General features: G+C 47.0%; 1 protein-coding gene across 1 annotated transcript in view; it reads right to left on the reverse strand.

Moving 5' to 3' along the window:
- Positions 1–688: 688 nt before the first annotated feature.
- Positions 689–21,773, reverse strand: part of fars2 (phenylalanyl-tRNA synthetase 2, mitochondrial) — a 53,757-nt gene continuing 32,672 nt past the window's right edge. Inside the window, exons 9-11 of the mRNA XM_029529099.1 lie at positions 16,386–16,546; positions 13,855–14,012; positions 689–1,554 (exon numbers count right to left, since the gene is read on the reverse strand). Of these exons, the coding sequence (XP_029384959.1) occupies positions 1,416–1,554; positions 13,855–14,012; positions 16,386–16,546 (458 nt within the window). The 3' untranslated portion in view covers positions 689–1,415. The remainder of the gene's footprint in view (positions 1,555–13,854; positions 14,013–16,385; positions 16,547–21,773) is intronic.

Below are 21,773 nucleotides of genomic sequence, written 5' to 3' on the forward strand. Positions count from 1 at the left end.
AGGTGTGTGTGTGTGTGTGTGTGTGTGTGTGGATCATTTTGGACTCACGTTGGTTCCTTCCCGGTTCGGTGGAGCCGATCCAGAAGCTGGTGTGTCCTCCTCTGATGGAACACCTGAAAACAACAGCCGAGGTGTCACCATGACGACACCGTCCAAGTTTCATCTCCTAACAACCTGTCTGAGGGCGGCTGCTACTTTGTGACATCACAAAATCCCAGAAGTCCTGACGGCTGGTTTTAAGGTTTCTGAATCCAGCTGTGAGTGATTCTCTGAGACTTTAGCTGGATTACTGTAGAACCTGGACCTGATTCAGAATCAGAGCCCGACCTGTTTACATCATCGGTCATCGCCAGTGTCTGCAGCTCTTATACTTTTAACGACCGAATATAAAAAAAGTTTTGAATGCCAAACGTGAATCGTTCAGGAGGACGAAGTCTCGGCAGGTCAGTTTGATTCATCAGAGGAATTTAAAAAGTGATGAGATGTTCTCGTGGCTGAAGACGGAGATCAACTCTGTGACTTTTACAGGCTGTAAAACAGAATCTCATAAAAGACCGGACAGCCCCCTGAAAGGAACAAAGACTTCAGAGTGTAACTGCGATGTCTTCACCACGAGAGTTGTGTTTGTTTCTGTGTGCACATTCACAACAAAACACAACACAGATAGACAAATGTGATCAAACACTTTTAATGTTTTTATCTGAAAAACTGAACATCGATAGCTTCAGCTTCAAAAATACAGACAGTCGTCCAGTCATTGTGTGTCCTCAGCTTGTGTGCGCAGGACAAGAGTTCTTTGTGTGTTGTGTTGTGTTTCAGTGATGCGTTTGCTTCCATGTGTTCACTGTAAACAGGAAACGCTCGTCTCTAATTTGTCTGTCACTGATTTTTAATGAGTTAACGAGACACTGTGGAGTCCAGGCATTCTGAGGCCGTCACTTCTGATTGGTTGACAGATTTCTGACTGATTGGGCCTGGGGCGGAGCTGAGGGTGTGACATCACAGAGTTCCAGAGGTCCTGACAGCGGTTTTTCTGAAGTTCTGACTTGAGCAGCGAATCTATGATTCCTCCGCCACAAAGACAGTGACGGTCTGATCCTCTGTCTGATCAGTCACTCAGCTGCGGTCACCGTCAGGAAATCAGAGCAGACACACGGCAGAACGCCATCGAGGTGTGACCGGCAGCTCAACGCACATGAGATGTTTCAGGAAATGAACAGTGATGTGTCAGAATGGGATGTTTCAGCTGGAAGATGAGAGGAAGTGTGTGTGTGTCAGCAGCAGCATCAAAAACTGTGTGTGTGTGACGTCTGTATTAAATTCCACGTTTTCCCTGCGGCGAATTATCACAGATTTGAGGATGTGATGAAGCTGCTTAACAGCTCTGAGTGTGTGTGTGTGTGTTTGTGTGTGTCTCAGTATCTGCCCTGAACACCCAGCTCCGTCTCTGCGGCGCTTTCGATTTGCTCGTGGACGAGCCGAACTTCCTGCTGGGTCAGAGTTCGCTCCATGTGGCGGTAGATGATGCGATAACACTGACTCCGCCTACCGGTCCTGAGGGGGAGAGAGAGGAAAAATGAAATGACACAATTACACACCCTATTTGTGTACACACACACAGATTGGTATTTCATGATAGACTGTGTTGTTGAATTATTAATGCCTCCATTATCCAGCTCACAGAGCTGATGGGGGTTTGATACAGAAACACCTGTAACACACAAACACACACCGCAACGCAACATCGCACAACGCAAGTGCAGAGCTCTCTGTTACACACACTGCTTATGTGCGCATTGTGTAGAATCTCTGACGGTTTTCTTCAGAACCAGAACAAACGGTCCAATTGTGTTCAATGATTGTTCATGACTTATGGAGACACTGTTGAGTCGAGGAATTCTGGCGAATCAGAGAGAGTTATAACAGAGCTGGGTTTGGGGGCGTGGCTGAGGGCAGTGACTGCTTCATTGTGACATCACAAAGTTCCAGAAGTCCTGATGGCTGCCTGAAGACAGACTGTGGAGGTCGACCTTTAAACCTTCAGACAATATGGACCTGTAACATCAGAAAACATTCGTTCATATCGACAGTGACGAGAAGAGAAGCAGCCTATTCACGATTCACCGATTCACGTGATGGCGGTGATGTCAGACTTCAGCAGAGGGAGTGTTGGATTTCGTTCAGACGGAGAGAGGGAGGTGAAGGTGAGAGGAAACTCCTGCAGATGCCAACGCCCTCGAAAGCATCACGCTGCCTTCAAATAACGAGGGAAAACCCTGGTGAACTGAGGCAGCAAGGAAAGAAGGAAGGAAGGATGGCAGGAAGGATAAGAGCCTCCTTCTCTCGTCATTCTGATGTTGTGAAGTTTCACCTTCTTCCTCAAACACATTCTCAAAGAAATGTGTGTAAACACAGACAGATCTGAGACAAACAGCTGGAGGTCTGCACCTTCATTGTGTTCAGTTCAGTCCACGTTTATTGCTTTAGCTGGATTTTCTATAAAAACAACAAAAGCACTCAGAAGAGAGTGACGCGTCCGTTAAAATGAAGATACAACAAATCCATCTGACTCAGAATCAGCAGCCGAAGACAAAGTGGACACTTGAGACGGGAGGAAAATAAAAAAATCTGATGTCAGGCAGATCTGAGACACTTAAACATCTTCATCATCGTCACGCCTTTCCCTCTCCGACCGAAGTCCACATTCATCCACCCGTTTCCTGTTTATCTGAACAGACTGAAGTTCCATTCATTGTTCACAGCGCCACCCATCCTTCTCTCCTCCCCTTCCCTTTCTTCCTCATCCAACCGTCCTCTCCAGCCGCCCAGAAAACAGCTGAAATCAATTTGTATTCTATTAACAGTGTGTGTGTGTGTGTGTGTGAGTGAAGCTGGTGTTCTCTCCTCTTGTTAATCTTCCCAATTAGATCTTTCCGAATTGGGGCGGACAGTCAGATGGAGGTGATGGAGGATGGGGAGGAGGAGGAGCTTTGAAAGGCCGACAGAAGAAAACAAACACGAAGAACTAGTGGCAAAGCACCCAAACGCACAATATTCGTGAGCTCAGCTGACTGCAGGAGGAAACTTCAGGTGAAGCCGGCCTGTCGTCACCTTCCGCCTACATTTCCCATGAGGCCTTTGGTCACGAGAGAAGAATCAGCAAGTAAATTTGGGCTGACTGACCTTTCAGCCAGCAGCTTCTGAGGAGGAGAACACTCAGAACCGAATCAGTGTGTGGGGACGACACTCTCTGACACACTCACGTCTTCCGCTTCTTCTAATGTTGGGTGGAAAATAAGTAAATGCATAAATAAAAGATGCCAAACTAAATCAAACAAATCCGGGAGGCGGACGTGCAAACGTCTGCAGAGTGGAGGCAGAGCTCTTCTCTGCCTCGCTTGTTTATTTGGCCTTTTTTCTCTGAAGAATGAGGCACGGCGGCCTGGTGAGAGCCGCCTGTGATCTATTAATACATCTGCATAAATTAGTCAGAGCCGCTCCGTAGCTGTTAGCCGGCTGTGCAGGAGCTCTGGCTCTAGTCCGCAAAATCCACCAGGATTCTGTCCACAATCTGGTGTTGTCGATGAGAAGCGGCGACTCAGCGGGTCCCTCAGGAGAGAGCTCGTCTCATCTCGACAACCCATCCACTGAGGGGTCAGAGGTCGTGGTCTGGTTGGGGTTTAGAGTCTGAACTCAGGCTGTCCAGTTAGCACCGGCTGACATGTAGAAAAGGGGAGGATATTTATATCTGATAAACTCAGACCAACTTCAGAAACACACAGGACTGATCCAGACACGCTGATTGGCTGTGACATCATCCATCAGAACCAATAGGAGCGTCCGGTGTAGAGACGTGACACAGAAGGAGTCAGAGAGTCAGATCGGCTGATTCTGCCCTCCAGTAACTCTGAAGCTCCTTCGTCATGTTTAAGTTTCTATCAAATGTCTCAGTGACGGAAACAGAACTCTTCTTCTTCCAGAACCTGATGAGAGGCGGCATGAAAAGATCTGAAGGACTGAAGGAAAGGAAGGAGGAGAGAAGGATCCTCCCCTCCTCCATCCTTTAGAGAGGAGTGAATTATTAAACAGCTGTCACTGTAGGAGGGAAACCTGTGTGTCAGAGGGGTAATAATAGACACACACACACTGATCACCTCATCAATCAGACAGGAGCCAGTCTGATTCAGGATCAGGTTATCTCAATTCATTGTTTTTATTCTTCTTCTTGTTCCGCCTCATTCATCCTTTCTACCTCCTTCTCTTCCTTTCCTTAATCCCTTGCTTCCTTTTTATTTCTTTCTTGTGTTCATCCTGGTCGTTTCCTTCCTTCCTTCCTTTCAACAAACAGAAATATCTTCACACTGATCAGAGTGTGTGTGTGTCTATATACTGTATATATACAGTGTGTGTGTGTGTGTGTGTGTGTGTGTCGCCTACTGTCCATCTGTTGAAGCACCAGGAGACATGGTGAGTGTTTACCGTGACTCACACACACACACACACACACACACCTTTTCTTGATCCATCAATCAATGTATCAGAAAGGGACAAACAGATGAGGTGAATAATAACAGGAGCTTGTGTGTGTGTGTGTGTGTGTGTGTGTGTGTGTGTGTTTGAGCTAAATCTGGATCAGAGACTCATCTGGAGGAAACTGGATGAGCTCCGTCACCAGACTGGCCTCGTGTGATGTCAGAGGATGTGATGATGACTGTGACTTTTCTGAATGTTGTCTCATCTGGATCAGTTCTCAGGTTCGGTGTGAAACAGCAGAAACCATCATTTGGCCTCACTAATGTAAATTCACTTGACATTAGTGGCGTGCGATCGGCTGCCCAGCCCAGATGTGTCTGTTTCCGTTATCGCAGTGAATAATTCAGGCGTCTCTTTAGCGAACGGCTTCGCTGCCATTTCCTCTCCGCTAATTGCTCATTAAGCGTTTCACTTGACCTTTAATGGGCAGATGAACTTTTGAAGAGGTTGTGTCTTTGGCGGCCGTGTTCTCGGTGGCCTGGTTCCCATCAGGTTGAAGAGGATCTACTTCCTGCCTCAAACAAAAATAAAGAGCCAGAAGAAGATGACCAGATTGAAAGTGAACGGATGTGAAGCTGTCGGGAGCAGGGTCAGGACGGAGTCAGGTCAGGTCAGCTGATAACTGGTGGTGGGAGAAGAGATGAAGAGGTTTCCATGTTATCATTAAACGGATGAAAAGCTCCGTCAGGTCAATCCTGCAGCTCTGAGGAGAACCCATAAAAACCTGATGAGACTCAAACCTTCAGGAGAGGAAACGACTTCATCCCTCCAACCGTCTGAAAACTGCAGCAATGAACATTTAACAACAGCAACGCAAACACACAATAATGTGTCAAAGTCCAAATACACAACTGAGATTCAACCAGAGCGCTGCCATTTAACACAACAGCTGTCACTACATTTTGTGACGGCTCCTGGAGCGGGAACATAAAACTGTGCTCACTCTCACATATATAAATATTTCATGGGACGCGGCGCTCCGATAAATTCAGCAGCAGCCATTCTGACAGTGTTTCTTTCCTGTTCTTAACTTCCTGCCTCGACTCAAACAAACAACTCATAACTACAGAAGTGGAGAGAACCAAAGCTAATTTCAAAATAATGTGAGTTATGTCGTGTTTTTATGGTCTCAGTGTGAAGGCAAGTGGTCCTGCAGCTCTGAACAACAGCTGACCCACGAAACCAGGAAGTGCTGAGTCAGAGTCTGCCTCCTGGTGGAGGATAGTGAGCCTCCTGGTGGAGGATAGTGAGCCTCCTGGTGGAGGATAGAGAGCCTCCTGGTGGAGGATAGTGAGCCTCCTGGTGGAGGTTAGAGAGCCTCCTGGTGGAGGATAGTGAGCCTCCTGGTGGAGGTTAGAGAGCCTCCTGGTGGAGGAGCTGGCTGACTGACAGAAGCAGGTCTGGACGCTGACTGACCTGACCACAGACAAACGGAGGATGGATGGACAAATCAGAAAAAAAACTTGGTTGGTTTTATAATCGGGAAAAAGGACATACATTAAGTAAAGGCTCATTCATCCCATTCGTTCTCTCTCTCATTGGTTGCCCCCCCACCCACTTGAAGCCACTTCACTTATTGGAGATGGCAGGAGACTCACCATCATGTGTGTGTGTGTGTGTGTGTGTGTGTGTGTGTGTGTGTGTGTGGTGGGTCAATAAGAGCTGAAAGACAAACAGGAAGACACTTGAGTGAATGTGTGTGTCTTTAAGTGTGTGTGTGTGTCAGTGTGTCTATTAATTGTATTAAGATGGAGGAGAAGCAGGAAGAGAGCATCATTATCTGGCAAATGGAGACAGCAGGAGGATTCTCCACAACCACTAAAGCCTGGGAAAGTGTGTCTGCCTGTGTGCGAGTGTGTGTGTCTGTGAGCGTGTGCACTGATGCCTAAAATCCAATCAAATTAATTCCGAATACATTTCCATGATCTCTCGGGTAACATGAGCCTGCTGTGATTCAGGTCTGTGCGTCTGTGTGTGTGTAAATCAATAGTCTTAATGTGTTGTCAAGTTAACTCTCCTCCACAGGACGTCAATGTGAGCAGTTCCTGCGCTGAAGAACAGAAGTTCAGACAGAAAACGTTCCCAAACATCAGCAGCTACGCCCTGAAACACCAGACTAACCCTTCAGGGCTATTTCTGATTGGCTTCAGCTTCAGTCAGCTGATTTCTGCCTCATCGTCACTGAGAATCAAACGTGTGATTCCTGCTGTCATTGATCCTGTTTAACAAACTCCCAACAACAAAGTGTTAGCTAGTTTCTAACTCCCAGACAGCAGCTCTCTGCTTTTCAACACACACACACACTTTGACAGCTCTTATCAGCGTGTGTGTGCCCACCGTCCTGTTGAAATACTGATACTGACTATTAAAACTCCATCCAGAACCTGTGCAGGTTTGTGTGTCTGTTTGTGTGCGTTCTGAATTTGTAAGACGCCTCAGAGTGTTATTTTCACACGTCATTAGAGCTCATTGCGTTCTCTCCTCATTCTCACGTATCACACGTCCGGCTGAATGTGTCTGAATGTGGCCGTCCGCTGACATTATGGGGACAGTGAAACAAAATGAGGTTTAGGCGGTCATCGTGTAAAGCAGCGGTGATCTTGTGCTGTGATTTCGGGTGTCACCTTTCCTTTCCTTCTCCTTCCTTGCCTCCTCTCCTCTTTCCCTCCCCAGACGAGTGAACCTTGACTCAGATCATCTGCTGTAAAAGATGGACAGGCGAAACGTCGCAGCGCTGAGCTGCCTTCGTTCTGCTGAGGGAAAGAAAAACGCAGATGGAGAGAAAGCATCTGAAGAGTGAGAGGAAACAGACAGACGTCGAGTCTCCGGAGTCCGTCAGATTCACTCCAGATCATTCCTCACATTGACCTCGGCCCCGACATCGGCCTGGACTTTTTCAGGCTGCACACCGGCAGAATCTAAGAGCGAAGATAAATCAGACTGCCGCTACAAAGACAAGCGTTAGCAATAGCATTCCTAATGAGTTCAAGATGGTGGACAATCAGGCCAGTAGGTGACGTCCTGGTCTCCCAGTAGCCCCGCCCCCCTAACCCCTCCCCTTTCCCTCTAAATGAACATCATGTTGTATTTCATTCATTCATTTTCCTATAGACTTCATTACAGCCTGACTTCTGACTATAGCTGATGCACAGATTATCATCAGGAACTTCAGCTGAAGACGGACTGCTGTGTCTCTGTCCAAAGCCCCCAAACCTAAAACCCCCCCAGAGAATAAGAAGTCAATCTACCTGGATCGAACCTCATCACACACACACACACACACACACACACACACACTTGTGATTGAGGTCAAAGGAGAAAAGGACAGTGAGGCAGAAACTGTCGATAACAGCACTCCATGTTTCTCCTCCTTCCTCGGCTCTGTTCATTTTCTTCTACCAAATGTTTCCTCACTTTGGATTTCATTGGAGGGAGATTTGAATTCACAAACAGCTCCGTGCTCACGCTTTTATTCCTCCTGATGGTTCTTTCTGTTCCCTCCTTAAACTCTGTGTTCATCCATCGATCCTCCATCTTTGACAGTAACGTCTGGAGGACATGAAGAGTTAATGTTGTGTTGATTTACTTTATAAGGAACGTCTTCCAAACGTCGCATGTCAAAGTTGACATCAGCGTCAGTTTGCTGACTGACACATGAGAGGATCAAAAACTTCTCCAGAAGAAGAGTCTCAGGCTGCAGACAGGAAACCCCCTCCATGGAGGAAACCCCGCCTCCTCCTCCCATCATCCTCCTCTGCTGTATTAAAGCTGGCACTGACTCAGCCTGACAACAACTGCTGTTTACCATCTGTACATCTGTCCTCACAGTCTGGACTCCATCCGCCTCCATCAGCCAATCAGCTCGTCCACGGTGACTGGGGACAGCAGAGAGGATACCAGGTCAAAGGTCACTGTGCCTCCATGATATTCTTGATGGAGGAAAAGGGCCATACAAAATAAAACAGAGCGTCAACACAGGCAGCGTTCTGTTGAGCCGGATGGAAACAGTGTCCTCTGCTCTGATTGGCTGACTGACCAGGAGGTGTAAAACGACTTCAAAAGTCCAGATATGGAGGCGGACGCAGCTTTTTGTTCAGGCTGAAGCTGCAGGACTGAAACTTCCTGAAACTCCCTCAACAAGGAAAACTTCCCGTCAGAGAAACAGCAGAAAACTGCAGCGACCGGTTTTTCTATGACAGCAGAAACGCTCCCCGCTCTCACCTCGAGTGACCCAAGCAAAGCTGCTGACAGCGTGATTCACCGGGGCAGGACAGAAGGTGTGTGTGTGTGCTGAACGCCTCACCAGTGTGTGTTCTCAGTTGGCCATATGTATGTCAGCTGCAGCCGCCTCGGCTCGAAGCGCCACGTCAGACCGCCAAAATAAAACGCAGAGAAACGAGCAGAGAGTCAGGTCTCCAACAGCTGATGATCACCGTGATGGAAAGAACATCAACTCAAACACAGAGGACAGTTTTCTGTTCTTCCATCTTTGTCTACGTCACAGAGGAGGGAAACACTGTTTACACCTCCACCTGTATTAACTACAATATAATAAGATCATAAATAACAATCAGAATATTCTGCTCATTATGATGTCAGTTAGTTGTACTGAGTTTATTGTTGGCGTCCGGATGAATTAAAGGGTTGAAAAGTGAATTGTTTGTTTATTAATTCAATCCCCAATGTTGTGTTTGTTTGTGTGCAGAGAAGAACCTGGACCATGTTGGTTCTGATCTGGATCACTTCTGTGGAAACTGGATGGTTCACTAATGCTGAATTGTTTGTTTGTTTGTTTGTTTGTTTGTTTGTTGGTCAACACATTTGCTCAGTCTAACAGTCTAACCACTGTGTTAGCTTAGCATTTAGCCTTTGACTGTCTCTTAATCCACCTTTAATAGCAGTTTTTTGTGTGTTGTTTCTCAGTTTTTATGTTTGTAGATTAACTCGATTTTTCTACAACTTGATGTGTTCATCAGTGTGTGTGAAACAATGTGTGTGTTTGTATGCCACCGTAACCTCTATGCTCAATTACACCCAGATTACCCAGAGGCCCTTGGGGCTGTGGCAGCCGGTGAGCTCGCTGATATAAATCTGGTTTGTTGTTGATACATCAGTTCTCTAATACCCATAAACCATTACTGCCACACACACACACACACACACACACACAGTTAGGACACTCCGGGGAGCTAGTGCTGCAGTAAGCTAATATGCTAACACTGCAGGGTAGCCTAGAAAAGAGGAGGAGGAGGAAGGACAGAGAGGAAGAGAAACATAAAAGGATATAAGGACAGAAGTAAGAAAACAAGGAAGAGAGGAAAGAAAAAGAGGAGAGGAGAACAGAGAGGAAAGGAAACAAGGAGAGGAGAGAAAAAGAGGAGGTGACATTTTGAAAAGGTGAACAGGACGCTGTTGACATTTAGAGAAAAACGAGACAAAGTGAAATCTCAATCCATTTAGAAAAGAGGGAGGTTCAAACCCCCAGGAGGCCCCACGCTGCACCGAGAGTGTGTGTCTGTGTGTGAGACTGTGTGTGACTGTGTGTGTGTACTTTACAAACACTGACAGAAGAAAACCTAAAGTTGCTGCCACTGTCTCTTTTCATTTTGTCTGAGTCACAAAGAATTATGGGAACTCTGAAAACTGAGCATTAAAACTGAAATGGGCAAAAAATAAAAACCTGATTGTGCTGCAGTAACACAACTAGACAACCACAGCTACACAACAAAGAGTGGGCTGCACCAAAAACGCAACTTCTTTCTGTTTAGAGGTAGATTTCACCTGTAGAGTTTGAGTCTGCTGCTGCAAAACAATACACAACATCCTGAGAACTCACACACACAATGCGTATCTGTCGGCCATCTTGGTTTTTTGAAACCAGCAGAAACCATCTTTGGAGGAGAACGTGGATCTGAAACTAGAGACTGAGACCATAAACTCATCAGGAGGAGGAGGGACATTTTCCCATAGACTTCAGTACAGTCAGTCGCCCCCTGTTGGTCCCTGAACACCTGACAGGTGGTTTTGGTCCAGGAGACCACTGTGAGTCCAGCTGGGACATCATTCAGCTGAGGAATGATGCAAAATGACAACTCCCCCTCGCTCTCTTTTTCCTCACTCGTTCTCATACTCGCTCCACCGTTTCCTCCCTCCCTCTGAGTCATCACTCTCTTCCCTTCATCTTTTTGGGAGGGAGGGGTGAGTCTGTGTTAAATCATTCAGTGAGTTGGGGGGGGGTATGACGAGATGACAGATGGAGGAAGGGAGGATGGATGGGGGGGCAGCCGTTCAACACAAACACGCTGCCGCCATGATGGCGTTGTTTTAATGACACAGCCCTCGGCTGCGTTTATGATTAACAGGTGACTGCGGAGACAGAAATGAGAAACAGGAAGTTCAGACTTCAGGTCGTTTATGGTTTTCCTGTTGTTCTGAATGACCACACTCAGAGAATCCAAATTCTGCGATGGTGGGCGGGGCTTAGGGTCGGGCTGCTTTTTGTGACATCCTGGGACCAAAAAGCTGCACCTTCGACCGGCATCTCACCTTCTTCTTCTTCTTCAAGTTTTATTTTGTCCCGGAGAGAAAACGTAGATCTTCCTGGTTTCTGTTCAGCAGACTTTTTTCCTTTTTAACTTGTCGGAGTTATGAGATGGTGACACAAACAGGATGTTAACAAAACACCCTCAGAACTACACAAACATCTCTCTACCTCACCCATCCTCCTGAGTGACAGCTCTGTCGTTTTATCGGATTAAACCCGGCCCCGTCTTACCAACCATCAGCTTTGGTTTGATACTACATACTACGAGATGTTTATGGATCTGGAGAGAGAGGGCGAGAGAGGAGCACTCTGTCTGGTTTGATGGACTCCAGACTCCGGAGGAGGACGTTTCCGGCAGCTTCATCTGGTTTAGATCCATTTACAGCCATAATGGACATTACGGGCTGTTTGGAGAGTCGACACACCCGCTCTGATTCAGTCACATTAACGGGAGTCTGGACTCTTACTCCAGTTCTTCTTAAAGTTAGAACCTGAAGCTGCTCCTCATGAACCCTCTGAGGTCACATCTAGGTCCCTCTGTTTTTCATTTTTAAAAATGACCCTCACAGTCATTGGCCCCAGAGGGACCAGGGTCCCTGGGGGCCCCTGTTCGTCTGGGGCCTTTCAGCAGGTTTGCATCTACGCTAACATCCCTCCTGAGACGCTTTAAGAGGAAGCTTTATTTCAGCAAACTGTCGTTTTGATCCAGAGACAAGTTTTAATAAGTAAACTTCTTAATTCAATGATTCTTTATCAAAGTCTTTGATGATTAAACGTTAAAAATCAATCAGAAATAAACATCCAGGTCTTTAATCACAGTTGGATCTTGGAGCTGAAGATGTAAAGTTCCTCTCGTGTGTTTGGGTTGTTGCAGATCTGACGTTTCTGTCTTTATCTAATCAGGAGTTTTCTGTATCTGTGGCCAGAATATAAACGAAGTTATTATTAATGTTTATGAGGAAATCTGATCTGTGTGATCTGATGATGTTCAACATTTCAATCATCCTTTCTCGTTTGCTGAAGCTTGTCAATCAACAACAGTTTCTGAAAGCTGATTGGTTTGAGGCGACGCAGCCAGATCTAGTTAACCTGCTGCTCTCTCTGTGTGTGACGGGAACAAACGGCCTCGGCTTCCTCATCGGCTGTGTGGATTCGCTCGGGGCCGTTAACAGAAGTGAATCTGCTGAGTAATGACAGCAGACGCAGAGCGACGATCCATCAGGGCGGATAGATTAAAGGGAGAGAGGCTGCACGGTCGACCGGGAATAAATGTTCAGTTTGTCTTTCACAAACTCCACTTTGAGAAAAGAATAAAAGCTTGTTAAAGTTGTCCTTGTCTTTTCATCCACATTTACTTTTACATGCTTTCTTTTATTTTGAAACCTTTTCCCCCCTTCATCTCTTCCTGTATAAACTGCTGCATCAATCAACAACAGACTTTAGAACACACAAAGCTTCCCAACTTTCTAACCCTCCTCCAGCAGCAACGCCGTGTCCCTGGAATCCTCGGTCCTCAAGGACTCCTGGGACTGTTTTGGACCTGGTTCCAAATTGATAAAGATTTGTGAATCCACGTTACTGTCACTAACTCCATTAAATCACTCATCAAATTTCCCTAAACGGAAAAAATAAAAAACAAAAAAGAAATGGGAGGAAACAATGTATTTGTTTGGGATTACTTTCTGTGGCGGAACAATCAACAGTTGCAGCAGCAGGATGGTGTGTGTGTGTGTGTGTGTGTGTGTGTGTGTTTACGGTGATGAAGGTGCAGCACTGAAGTGAAGAAGAAGAAAAAGGTGCATTGCAGGTATTTTATGCGCCACTAATTTAAAACTGATAAGTGTAATTATCTCAGGACTGATCATTAAGCTGTGTGTGTCATCAGCAGTTGGAGGCAGTGGGGGTTCAGGAGATGAAGCACTGCAGCCTCGTTTAAAAGTGGCCCCAAAAAGTCTGAACACAGAAACATCAGCTCGTCCTTTAATTGTGTTCGAAGTCGCTCATTTTGTAAACAGTTGTTTAGGGGGTGGGGCTACTGTGTGATCGACAGGTTCTGACACCCAATCAGGAGAGAGTAGATCCAACAGATATGGTTTCTACTGGTTTTTGAAAAACCAAGATGGCCAACAGACAGACTTCAGAGACCAGACTCACTGTGACACATCTATTGATTACTGATTGATTATTTCAACAAGTCTCACTGCTTAAAAACTGCTGAGGCTCTTCATCCTCCGGTGTCTGTCACCCACCTCGCTCTCTTCCTGCCTCTCTTCATTAAATGTAAAGTCAGTGTGTGTGTCTGTGCTCTGTGAGGAAAATGTTGCTATTTAAAACACATTAAAATGCTGAAAGATGAATAGTGTCAGACATTTTTACGCACTGCAGGACCCCGGCTGTACAAACACACACACACACAGCGTAATGCAAGGTCAGGCAAGAGAGAGAGTGTGAGTGTGTGTGTGTGTGTGTGTCAGTAGTGTGAAAAAGGAGTTTTCAGCCATAAGGTACCAACCTCCCACTGCTGCCCTTTATACACACACACATTTAAAAAATGAGATGTCAACACCAGGCACTGCAGGCTCAGAGGTGTACACCAAGGACAGCTGTGTGTGTGTGTGTGTGTGTGTGTGTAACTGAGACTAATTTCTTCTGATAGTCATTTAGAGTAAACAGGTACGAATCACCAAAGCTGACCAACAGTGACCTCTTTCCTCTTTCCTTCATCTTTTCTGTCCTCATTCAGATCATGATAAAAGTGTGAGAGTGTGTTTTCCTACTTTGGGTGTGTGAACTCGTCCACCAGCGACACCTTCTCCACCAGGTCTCCTCCGATGGAGCGGACCAGCTCGTAGAAGTCATTCTCCGTGAAGCTCTCTCTGTTCTGCGGCAGCCAGAAGGAAATGTCGTTGTGGAGGGGGGGGTACTTACTGAGGGGCTGAGAAAAATAAAACACACACACACACACACACACACAAAACAATAATTAACTTCTCATTATAGAAGTCCAACCGAACCAGATCGGGGGGGAAACCTCATCACTGACGTTCCAGATGTTCAGGATGTGGGGCCGAATAAACAGCTTTATTTATTATTGTATTGACTTTATATTTATTATTATTTATTTTATTAAGTCTCCCTCAGAGTCTTCGTCCTGACTGACGGTAAGATGAGGCAGGAAGTGGACCTTTCGACCACCAAACCCCTGATTAGTGGATCAGAGGTCCAGCTCCTGTGTGAAGCAGATTTGGACCAGGACGAGCAGCTCAGCTCTCTCTGTCGGGGGTTTGGACCCTAACCCTAACCCAAGATGGAAACAATGTGGAACCACACAAGTCTGACTTCTGAAGATTGATCTTCACAGTTTTTACCAAAAAGTTGAACCCCTGACATTTTCTAACGTAAAAAAAACACTTTGATTTGAGGATATTAGTCAGAGGAATCTAAACATCGTCAGGTGAAGGAGGAGAAATGAGCAAAGGGAGGAAATAAATAGACCAGCAGAGGGAGGAAAGTATGAAAATAGCTGATTATAAAGAGAGTTAACAAATAAAAAAAACAGACGAAGCTCAGAGATGAAGAGCAGAGATGTGACAGATAGCAGAGAGGAAATAAAAATAAAGAGGAGGAAGTGAAGACAATAACACATTAAAACTTAATCAGGACGACAGAATAAATCTGATGTTTTATGCAGCGACAGAAGGCAAGAGAAAGATTTCTATCATCTGTGACTTGTTTATCATCCTGGAAATAAGTTTTAATAAACAGAGAGGGAGGAGGAAGAGGAGGAGGAGGATCCACTTCACTTTCCTCTGCTTTAATCCTATTTATGGAGACGTTTCAATCAGTGTGGAGGAGACATGTCTGCCTGTAATTGACCCAAATATTCCAGAATGAACACAGTTTTTATTACTGCAACAATAATAAAAACTGGAGAGGAAGATTGGGACGGCAGGCGGGTAGGTAAGGAGATAGGAGGCAAGCTAATTGGTTGGTTTTTTCAGCAGATTGACAGATTAAACAGATCTAAAATATTTAACTGAGTTAAGCAGTTTTACATTTTGATTTATTTGTTATGTTATCCAGAAAACCAAGTGGGAAGGCAGGAAGGTCTGCAAAAGAAGAGCCATCTTTATATTTCTGTTTCTCTAAATTTACTGAGCGGATGGAAGGAAGGAGGGAAGGAAGGTTGTGTCCACAGAGTGCCTCTCCGGTCACATCTTACCGATCGAGGGGGGGGCACTGACCCAGGCAGCACAGGTGTGAGGACAGTGAAGTGGACATCAGACCGTCCTCACACTCTTCACTGCTTTCATTCAGCCTTTCCCTCCTCCCTTCCTCCTTTCCCTCCTCCTTTCCTTCCTCCCTTCCTCCTTTCCCTCCTCCCTTCCTCCTTTCCTTCCTCCCTTCCTCCTTTCCCTCTTCCCTTCCTCCTTTCCCTCCTCCCATCCTCCTTTCCTTCCTCCCTTCCTCCTTTCCTTCCTCCCTTCCTCCTTTCCCTCCTCCCATCCTCCTTTCCTTCCTCCCTTCCTCCTTTCCTTCCTCCCTTCCTCCTTTCCCTCTTCCCTTCCTCCTTTCCCTCCTCCCATCCTCCTTTCCTTCCTCCCTTCCTCCTTTCCTTCCTCCCTTCCTCCTTTCCCTCTTCCCTTCCTCCTTTCCCTCCTCCCTTCCTCCTTTCCTTCCTCCCTTCCTCCTTTCCTTCCCCCACCCCCTCCTATCCTTTGCACTGCATTTTCTCCCTCCGTCCCTCCTTCACCCCCCCATCCACCGTATATTCTCCACCCTGACCTCCCTCTGTTTCCGTTTTGCCTGCAGCTCCTCCTCCTCCTCCCTTCTTCTTCTCTGCCCTTCGACAGTCACTTGAAATGTTCTTCATTAGTGCAGACGAGTCGACAAAAGCAGGGACAGAGTCACCGCTGTGTGAACCTGCACACACCCACTGTGCCTGTGTGTGTGGATGATGATGATGATGACGATGATGATGATGATGATGCTGGGGTCAGGAGAAGTGACAGTTGTTGGCTGACGTGAGCCCTCATTGTCAAAATGTTTTATACATGAGGTTAAGAGTCGAGAACACAACCACAGTAGGGAAGGGTAAAGGTAGGAAAGTACGTGACGGTAACAGGGAGCAGAACACAACAAACACAACTGGGGTCTGACACAAAAGTTGTGTTTCAGTTCTGTCACTTTCTGGTCAGGTCATCAGAGTAAATACTGAGTGACGTTCCAGGTGAACGTTTAAACAGAACATTGTGTGTTTAACCTGAACAGCCCAGTCTGTTCAGAGTGTGTGTGTGTGTGTGTGTACCTGGAAGTGCACGGCCTGATGGACGTCCTGCACTCTGAACTGTCTCAGGAAGCGTTCGTCCTGACTCCAGAACAGACGGATGTCGGGGATGTCATACAGGATCATGGCCAGTCTCTCCAGTCCCAGACCGAACGCCCAGCCCAGTTTGTTCCCCACCCCCGCTGCAACAAACACACCAGAGACACAACTGTCAACACACACAGCTGAAAGAGAGGGAGATCCGTCAGAGAACCTGAATACAACACAGTCCTCTGAGTGTGTGTGTGTCTTTGTGTGGTAGTAGCGGCTGCTATTACTTCAGTGAACTCCTCTATATTATTCAACACTTCAACTTAACACTGTCAATAAATCTATACAACCTCATCTGGATGCCTCCCACTCACTCACAGTCTGTGACGCACACACACACACACACACACACACACACTCCTTTTACACGTAGTTATTTTTGGACAACGTATTGATCGCTCAGGAGGGAAACTCTGCTCGCTTGTTGTTGGTGAGTACGACTCCATGAAGGGAACCAGCACTCTGCTCGAGGGCACTCGGGCAGCTGTGACCCTGAGGTGCCGACCTTTGACCCCACGGGGCCATGTTAGACGAGCCGATGATGAAGCAGTGAGCTGACCAACTCTCCGTCTGTCCATCCTGATGTTTTCATTTGTTCTGATCGTCATCACTTCCTGTTGTCACTGTTTCACAATGAAGAATAAACTTCCTCTTTCTCTTACACAATAAAAGCCTGTCAGGCAGCGCCTGTCATGCATGTCAGAAGATGATTCAGCAGACGGCGTTCTTCAAACAGCACGTTTCTCTTCTCAGAACTAAACTGCAGACGCTGCGGAGCAGGTCGAGGCGAAGGGCAAATGTTCCGCGGGAACAGGATTAGGAGTATTTCTGAGGACCCAGATAAGAGGGAAGCGATTTGTCACCCAGGGATGTCGACTGATTGAGACAAGACTGCTTCCTGTCTACCAGAAGGGTTAGTCCGTGACCTCAGTCTGGGTCGTGAGCCGCAGTTTAAGAAACACAGAGCGGTAAAACGTTCGAGCGGAGAGAAAAACGTCTGCGTTTCAAAGCTGTTAATCCAGTGATTTTACATCCTGATCCTTCAAGTGTCAGGCATTTCCTTTAGTAATCTCTGCTTCAAAATAAGAGTCTGTGGCCATGTTAGCAGCATCCACTTTAATCCTGTCTGAGAACCCTCAGAGCCGCCTCCTCCTCCTCCTGATCCACCTCAGACACAGATTAATGCTCACGTTCAGGAATCATTCGGAGTTTGTCAATGATGTGGTTTAGTCTTTTGAGCTGAGACATGACAGCTGTTATCGTAACCATGGTAACCAAGGTGTGTTCCACCTGACCCTCTGTGGGGCTTTAGCTTTAGCATCCTACATTTTCACGTCATCGGCGGGGAGGCTCGGCAGCTAATCTGGACATTTTTCTAAATATTCGTGCTTGGGGGCAACGAATGGCTCGAACACAGCAGACAGGAGGAGAACGACCCGCTCTGATGGAAAAATGCTCCTTCTTATTATGATGATGTGTAACCTGCCTGCTGCCCCCATAGGTGAGCACACACACACACACACACACACACACTCTTCCTCTAAATCCTGGTCTCATCAGAGCCGGTCCAATCAGCAGCTGAGGAATGTGGTTTCTATGCTAATGAGCGGGAGGTCAAGGGGTTGCTGGAGATGAAGGAACACGCTGGAATAAATCTTCACTTCATGATAACGCACAATCAATCAGATCAGTGATCTCCTCCTCCTGCTCCTCTTCCCCCCATCACTCACCCTCTCATTGTTTTCAGTCTGCTCGTCGTCAGAAACTGTCACTCAGGACGCCGCTGTGATGAAGCAGCACCGTTTACGCTTTGGCACGCCATCCGTTTCCCGATGAGCCGGCCGTCCTGGTTCTGGTGCAGAAACTCATGAACCGTTTCTCTGCCGGAGCAGAAGAAGAGCCAGCAGAACTCGAGGCATCTCATGAGTAAAGAAATAAATCACAGCTGTCCCGTTTGTAAACAGACACAGCAGCCGGCCGAACGGCGACGAACCAGAAGAAGCATCAACGTGACGGAAAGGTCCGAAAAACAGCTTCTGCTCTGGACTTTCACAATAAAGTGTGAGTAAAAACATAGACACGATGCTGCAGTTATACAAAAACGGGCTGAGTTATTTAATCTGTGCTTCTACACGGGAACTATGACAATAACTATTTAAGCCACAACACTTCTTCACACAACTCACCACAACCAAACTAATCGCTGAAATATTTGATGAAATGTGTCACCTTAAACGGCTCGCAGAGCTGCACCCTCATCCCAACAGGAAGGCAGCCATTTTGGATGCATGCACTTTTTGTGCATTTTCTTGCTCCTCTCCAACTTCTGCTGCAGATTCATTCAAATTTAGGACTGAACACACCACGTGCTGACGGCCCAGTCTGCTGGTGTTCCCTGAACGCCTCACATGAACCCGTCGTCATTTCAGCAGCACTGTGTGGAGAAACATTTTCCTCCTGATGGAAAACCTTTACAGCTCTAAGTAGCAGCTGTGCAGGAAAGTTTGCATCTGTCAAGTCGCTGGGTTTTATTGCTGCTCTGCCATTTAAACATCGGCGGTCATTTGCAGGGGTTCTGTTTGAGCTCGGCTCTTCAGTTCTGAGGCAGGAAAAGGCCTTTGAATGTTACTTTCAGAGGTCAAATACTCCAAATGCTCTATTTACCTTCGCTTTACACTCATTCAGTGGGCTCTAAATCATATTTGAAGTCAGCCTAAAAACTTTATTTCCACATGCAGAAACCTGAAATACTTTGTCTAATTACGATGACTGTTTTCTGTAACGGCAGTCTGTATAATCATTACAGTTAATCACAATTCCACAGTTTAAAACCGCCGCTGCACCGTCTCTAATAATGCAGTCATAAATATATTCATGGCAAATATAATTAGGAAGGATGGAGACGGATGAGGGAAGAGGAGTGCAAAGAGAAACAGACAGAAAATGACTGAGGAAGCGAGAGAAGATGGGGAGGACTAACTTTAATGTTTAAACCGTCAGTTCTGTCTGTTTTAACTTGATCCTTTCAGACAGACATCAGAAATGTTCCGAGTTCGGACATCTCCTGCTGTCGTGTCATTGTTTTTGATCAAGTTGTGTGTCAGTTGTGAGGATTTTCTGCTGCTGCAAATTAACTGGAGTGTGTGCAGCATCAGTAAATTGAGCCGCATTGTGACAAAGACACACAACGTGAGGATGGATAGACGAACATCTGTGTGTGTGCGTCTCCTGACTCACAGCGCTCACTGGCGGTGTGGTAATGTGTGTGCTGCTGTATCGCCACTGTTTCATGGTCACATGACTCCTGACGGCAAGGGGGCGGGGCGAGGGATGTGTTCAGGGACTCACAAAGAATAAATCATGAAGTGGACTAAACCACAAGAGGATACTGGATTGAACTGGTCATATCTGGACTGAACTGGTCTAATCTGGACCAAACTGGACCGAACCGGTCTAACGTGGACCGACCTGGACCAAACCGGTCTAATGTGGACCCACCTGGACCAAACCGGTCTAACGTGGACCCACCTGGACCCACCTGGACCGACCTGGACCGAACCGGTCTAACGTGGACCCACCTGGACCAAACTGGTCTAACGTGGACCGACCTGGGCCGACCTGGACCAAACTGGTCTAACGTGGACCCACCTGGACCCACCTGGACCCACCTGGACCAAACCGGTCTAACGTGGACCCACCTGGACCAAACTGGTCTAACGTGGACCCACCTGGACCAAACCAGTCTAACGTGGACCCACCTGGACCCACCTGGACCAAACCGGTCTAACGTGGACCGACCTGGACCAAACCAGTCTAACGTGGACCCACCTGGACCCACCTGGACCAAACCGGTCTAACGTGGACCCACCTGGACCAAACTGGTCTAACGTGGACCCACCTGGACCCACCTGGACCCACCTGGACCCACCTGGACCAAACCGGTCTAACGTGGACCGACCTGGACCAAACTGGTCTAACGTGGACCCACCTGGACCAAACCGGTCTAACGTGGACCCACCTGGACCAAACCGGTCTAACGTGGACCGACCTGGACCAAACTGGTCTAACCTGGACCCACCTGGACCAAACCGGTCTAACGTGGACCCACCTGGACCCACCTGGACCCACCTGGACCACAGTCTTGGTCTCTTTCGGTGTTTGTCAGTGTGATTCATGCCCCCCGTCCACATTCGATCTCCTCCATCACTCATTTTCTTCTCTCCTTTTTTCTGCGCTCACATTTTTCAGCTTTTTGTTGTTCTTTCCTCGTTCCCATTCATCTCCTTTCCTCCTCCAATCGCTCTAATGTCTTTACTTTCAATCTCCTGTCCTCCTCCCACTCTTTCCACCTGAGCTCATTCCTCCTTTTGTCTGCTTTCATCCTGCCTCATCTCTGCTTCATAATGCAGTCGGCCGCTCTCCTCCTTCATCCCTCCATCCGCTGATCCTTCGAACCTGACCGACACATGAACCCGGCAGGTCGAGTGTTTATTGGTATCTGTACTCTGAAACCAGTCCGTCCATCAGTCCCAGTTTCAGACGGCGGCTGAACAAGTTGGTACAAAACCCTTCACCTCAGCACAACGCACACAGACACACACTCATCTGTCACTATTAGCAGCTAAATGGGCTATTGGCAGCCGGCACCAGTCTCCTGCACTATGATTTATAGATGGACAAGCTCACTGGCAGGAAACTACGACTGCAATGCAACATGGGAGTCAAACAGGCAGGAAAAAGGAGTCAAATGGCTCATTGAACATAAATATAAATATATTTTATAAGCGGGTGGATAAAGTCAGTCCGGGGAAGTCAATCAAGATGGAGGAAGACCAACTACAGAATAAGAGCCAACAGAGTTTTAAAAAACGAACTGGACTTCTGCCTGAGAGGAGCTACAACTTTTCATGAGCAAAAGTAGAACTGGAAAGTCTGAATGATGATGATGATTAAAGTGTTTCAAGTCAGTTCAATTTAACGTTTTCTATTTTTCCATCAGTCCGTAGAGACGCAACTTTACACGCCACTATCAAAGATGGAGGACGGCGTGACCACTAAAGGCCGGCTGAGGGCCGAAGAGGGTCAAATTTAAACACAAGAAACAATCAAAGCACAAAGTCCACTGAGCCACCGTTCCTGACCGCCAACGGCCTTCATCATGGAGCGTTCAGCACGAGGAGCTTCCCCTAACTTCTCCTAACAAAGTTGCAGAGTGCTGATGGTGCCAACGGACAGCCGGGTCGGTCATTGTCACTCTGGAGGCGAAGGCAGACGTTGTGTCTGAAATCTCAAACACGAACTTTCCCCCCGCGGTACGAA

The sequence above is a fragment of the Echeneis naucrates genome, chromosome 20, assembly GCF_900963305.1.
Source record: "Echeneis naucrates chromosome 20, fEcheNa1.1, whole genome shotgun sequence".
Lineage (NCBI taxonomy): Eukaryota > Metazoa > Chordata > Actinopteri > Carangiformes > Echeneidae > Echeneis > Echeneis naucrates.